Below are 4,526 nucleotides of genomic sequence, written 5' to 3'. Positions count from 1 at the left end.
TCCTGCTGCACAGAAAACTGGCAAAAAGGGGGAAGTTGTGCTACAGAGGAGCTGACTCAATAAACACCTTTAAGGCTGAGAAGCTGTCAGGTTTGCCAGCCTAAAAAGGAGGGGACTTTTTGGGTCTCTAAAAGCATAGTAGTAAGGACCTAATTATTCAACTAGTTTAACAGAAGATGCTATTTCATTGTTTTGATTATCTGATGTGATTACACATCCATATTTATTACAGCCCAGAAATTAGTCCAAGATTTTTTATTTCATGAGCAGACATAACACAGGAAGCCAAAACAAGACAGCCAGCCATACACATATATATATAGGAATATACATTAAACAATGCAGAAGAGGTAGTACCATGAATTAAGAAATCTACAACATGCAGTAAAAGTACTAAGACAATTCAGATCTGCCTTCATTGCACCTCTTCCAAGCATCCCAAGAGGTTATAAAACACTTTTTTGGCATCAATCCAAAATTTAAAACGTACTTTGTTCTCTTCTATGACTGTACCTTGGGTTTTCTAAAAGGGATCTTTAAGGTGACTAGCTGAAGGGGACATTATTTAGTTCCTAAATTAAATACTAGAGTTGTAACAACTCAGGTAATGAGCTTGGAATCCACCACTTCTTAGAGGAACCAGATTGTCTCTGTGCTTCAGGATGTAAGATTAGGCATGAACACCAAATATTTAACCTGAACACTTTCCTTTCTCTAAAAAGACCCAATCAGATGATTGAGTTCTGTTTTGGAGGGATGCCTCCCCTACAAGGGGAAAAAAATAACACCTAAAACTGCATAGTTTTATTATTGACCTTAAACTCCAGTGTAGCCTTGAAGTTCTATTTGCCATTAACTGCAGTATTCAGGTTTTATCAGGGGAAAAGAAAATGAACTTGATCTCTATAGAAACATGATCCTAAAAATACTGAAAGATGAAGACAGGAAGTCTCCATAAGATTGGTTCCCAGTCTGTGTTCAGGAGCATCCTGGCATGATTCAGCTGCCCAGAGAACAAGCTGCTGAAGGCAGGAGAGCCAGATCACAGAGCCAAAGCTCCAAGCCTTTAAGCCACTTACTCAGCAACTCTCTACACTCAGAAGAAAAGCTCTGGGCAGTGGTCTGTGTGACCACAGAAGCAAAGCTCTTTGAGAACTTCATCAGCCAGAGTGGCTGTTTAAGGTTTTTAAGCTGCACTTACAACAACTGAAACTGCTCTGTGAATACTGTTTAAGGAAAGAAGAAAAATACAGTTAAGAAAGACTATCAGAGAGACTTAAAAGTAGAAAGCCAAAGCTCTTTGAGAACTTCATCAGCCAGAGTGGCTGTTTAAGGTTTTTAAGCTGCACTTGCAACTGAAACTGCTCTGTGAATACTGTTTAAGGAAAGAAGAAAAATACAGTTAAGAAAGACTATCAGAGAGACTTAAAAGTAGAAAGCAAACCAGACCCAGATGCACCTTCCACCTGCATTTCCAGATCTAACTAAGGTGTGTCCCTGCTCACAATTTACACACCAGGCAGATTCAAGAGCCTAAGGAAGGCTACAGTGAAAGACAAAGATGATACTTTCATTTTTTAGGATTGTTTTCCAGATTTTCTGGTTTCCTGTATTGTTTAAGCTCTGACAGGCCAGCAGGAGAAGAAATCCAAACCAAAAAGCAGTGCAACGAATCTGGGGAAGATACTGTAGTATAATAGAGATAACATTTATCTGATATACTCCTCCTCAGAGATGGAGGACGTGTCTTCATCTGTGCTTTCCTCCAAATCTGGCAAGTTGCCCCAGAGCAAGACATTCACACCTGGTGGGAAGGAGGTAAGAAGACAAAGCAGAGAAAAAAACAAAAAGGTATTTTTGGATTATGACCTTATTTATGTTGTGCAACTATTTTCAGGGAAAATAATAATTGCAAAACCTAGTAAGTCATGTTCCTGATAAATATATCAAGACTATTTCTTATTTTTCTTCCAAAGTGATCTTGGAAGTGTTGTGACATAGTGCAAAGATCAAGTCCCTGCCCAGAGATGTGTTTAAATGGCTCATTCACGTCGCTATTGACAATCCCCTCATGGCTGATTTATTTCTAAATAAACACAGGTGACACTGAGAGCTTTAGACAGTAAGTTGCTCCCATCTGGATGGAGGAGAAATGATTTGTCAGAATGCTATGTGTGCCCCAGGACTCGAGGCAAATGATGCTAGAGCCTTGGCACCCAGACAGCACCTACCTGAGGGAACTCGCAGCTCCAGCCCGAGCTCTTGAGGACTCAGTTGTATAGGGTCAAAGTGACAACGTGACTCACCCCAAAAGAGTGCCTGTTGGACAGCTGCCTAATAGCTCAGTAAAGCTATACATACCACTATAAATAGCAGCTGCTGGCTGTTTACACAGTTATAATACTGCTTCAGAAAGTCCTGACTGCTGTCCGCGGAAGGGGGAGGTTAAGTTTTTTCTGATGGAGATAAATTTCCACTTAAATTTTCAATCACAAAGCAGCTCCAGCTCCCTCCCCCAAAGCAGTGTGCTGGTTTAGCAATGCAGTAACGCCTGCTTTATGCCTCCATATGTTATGCTCCCTCCATATGCTTTAACTATACTGAGATGCCTCATTAGAAGGAGAACTTAGAATTCAAGATCTTAAGGAAGGGAAGGAAACGTGCTCCTTACCAGAAGGGTCTAGTCTGTTGATGCCAAAGACTGCTTGGCTATGAAACATCCAGAAGTGGCCATTGTTACAGGACAGCAGGCAAGGTTTGCAGGGAGAAATCACATGATAACCAACGATGTTACCACTGGAAAGACAAGGGACATGATGAGCACCACGAACGCCTGATGAGGAGATAGATGTTGGTGGCTTTTCCAGTTCAAATTAAATAGCTGCAGTACCAGACCATTATGTAACACTCCTATTTTCATAAAGTTAAGGGAATGTAGTTAAACAAGCATCTTAAATAATGGGGGAGTGTCTGTCAGTACACACAAAACATCTAAGTTTTAGATCTTCGGCATCGAGAACCATTTAGTAACCTAAATTGATCCAGATTAGTTTACACACCAACAAATGGTGATGTATTTTTTTTGGGAGGCCAGTGATTCCATTGGAATTCCATCAGGCACATAGAATCCATCTGCACAGAAGCATTGTGCACAGGAGGATGTCAGCAGCAGGAGTTAATGAGGCTGAGAACATCAAAGCCTTATCTAGTCTCCTGGGTTGAGACCTAGAACGACCATTTTCCTGCTTGCTCAGTCATGGGCTCTGCTGAGATATTTCAGTTTCTCTATTTCTGTCTAAAATACTGTGTATTTAATATCACAACCCCCCCCACAGTTTAAATCTGAGCAAGATAAAAGTCTTCATTACAAAGCTGAAAGGATCAGCTCAAATAACTGTGAGCTGTTTGAGAGTTGTTGTTTTTACTCTTAAATATCAGGCATTAATAGGGAGGATAAAAGAACTCCAAGAACTTCAGTGACAGCATGTTCCATCTGCTAGCAACAACCAGATCTGCCAAGAGGATGTTCTATTAATTAGAATATGAGTAACTACTTCTTGCTGCAGCCTTATTCACACAATTATCTTGGTGTTGAAGCAGACGTTTAATCAGGCAGGTGGCATACAAGCCTTCCCATACACTCAGACTACTGACAGGGTTGTCACATTTCCACTGGGGACTCGCACAGAAATAGAGTGGCAGCCGTGCCCAGGAGTAGTGGGCTGAGTTTCTATCAAACAGCATTAAATTTGAAGTGGAACGTGCAATCTGTTCATTCCTCCCCTCGCTCTGGCACTGCCCTGTCTGCAGGGAGCAGGTTGAGAGCACTGGGAGGTGCTGGGGGAGGTGCTGGTTCACTGAACAGCCTTCTCACCACTTCAGACAGGCGATGTTCTTCAGCTTGCACTTGCAGATCTCGGTGAAATAGCAGCTTCCGATGAAATCAACAGTGCTGGAGGGGGAGAAAGTGAAAATACAGAGCGGCTGTGATGACAGCGGTAACGTTTTGGTAACACAGGTCTGAAGTCGCAACAAAATGTTACCATGAGTTTGGTATGTTTTGTTCGCTTTGGTTTTTTTGTAACTTTCCCAAGAGCACAGAGTTCCTTTTCCCCCATCAGCTGCCAGACATACTCGTAGGGAAACAGAGCCCTGTGAGAGGACCACGAGTCCTCTGATGATGGAGCAGAACGTGGTGCTGGGCGAGCGTGGTGCGGGCCCTGCCGCTGGGCTCTGTCAGCCAGAACCCTGCCCTCAGACACCACCCCAGCTCCTGCCGAATCTCAACCCGGATTACAGAACAATACCTTGAAGGCTAGGACGTTTAATCCCGAGCCTTTGATTTCTTATCTCCATTTTAACCCGTACTTTCTTATTAACATGTTATTTTGCAACCTTATTTCCTTAGCATTCAAATCTCGCTATGGGAAAGCGGCGCGTCACCAGCTCGGAGGGGAGTCGCTCTGGAACCGGTGCGAGATCAGGTTTGTTCTGCTCAGAGGGATTTGTTTCAGATTCTGACGGCT

The 4,526-nt window shown here is 42.7% G+C and overlaps 1 protein-coding gene across 1 annotated transcript; it reads right to left on the bottom strand.

The window, feature by feature from the left end:
* Positions 1–1,709: 1,709 nt before the first annotated feature.
* On the bottom strand, positions 1,710–4,020 carry LOC103772023 (protein FAM72A-like; the record flags this gene model as incomplete). Its single annotated transcript, XM_008939343.1, has 3 exons — positions 1,710–1,804; positions 2,672–2,796; positions 3,875–4,020. Coding segments are annotated over 3 exons (366 nt in total), but the record flags the coding sequence as incomplete, so codon positions are not given.
* Between the last annotated feature and the right edge of the window lie 506 nt (positions 4,021–4,526).

Source organism: Merops nubicus, unplaced genomic scaffold, assembly GCF_000691845.1.
Source record: "Merops nubicus isolate BGI_N331 unplaced genomic scaffold, ASM69184v1 scaffold32574, whole genome shotgun sequence".
NCBI lineage: Eukaryota > Metazoa > Chordata > Aves > Coraciiformes > Meropidae > Merops > Merops nubicus.
The sequence above is the reverse complement of the archived record's forward strand: the minus strand, read 5'-3'. Positions and strand labels throughout refer to the sequence as shown.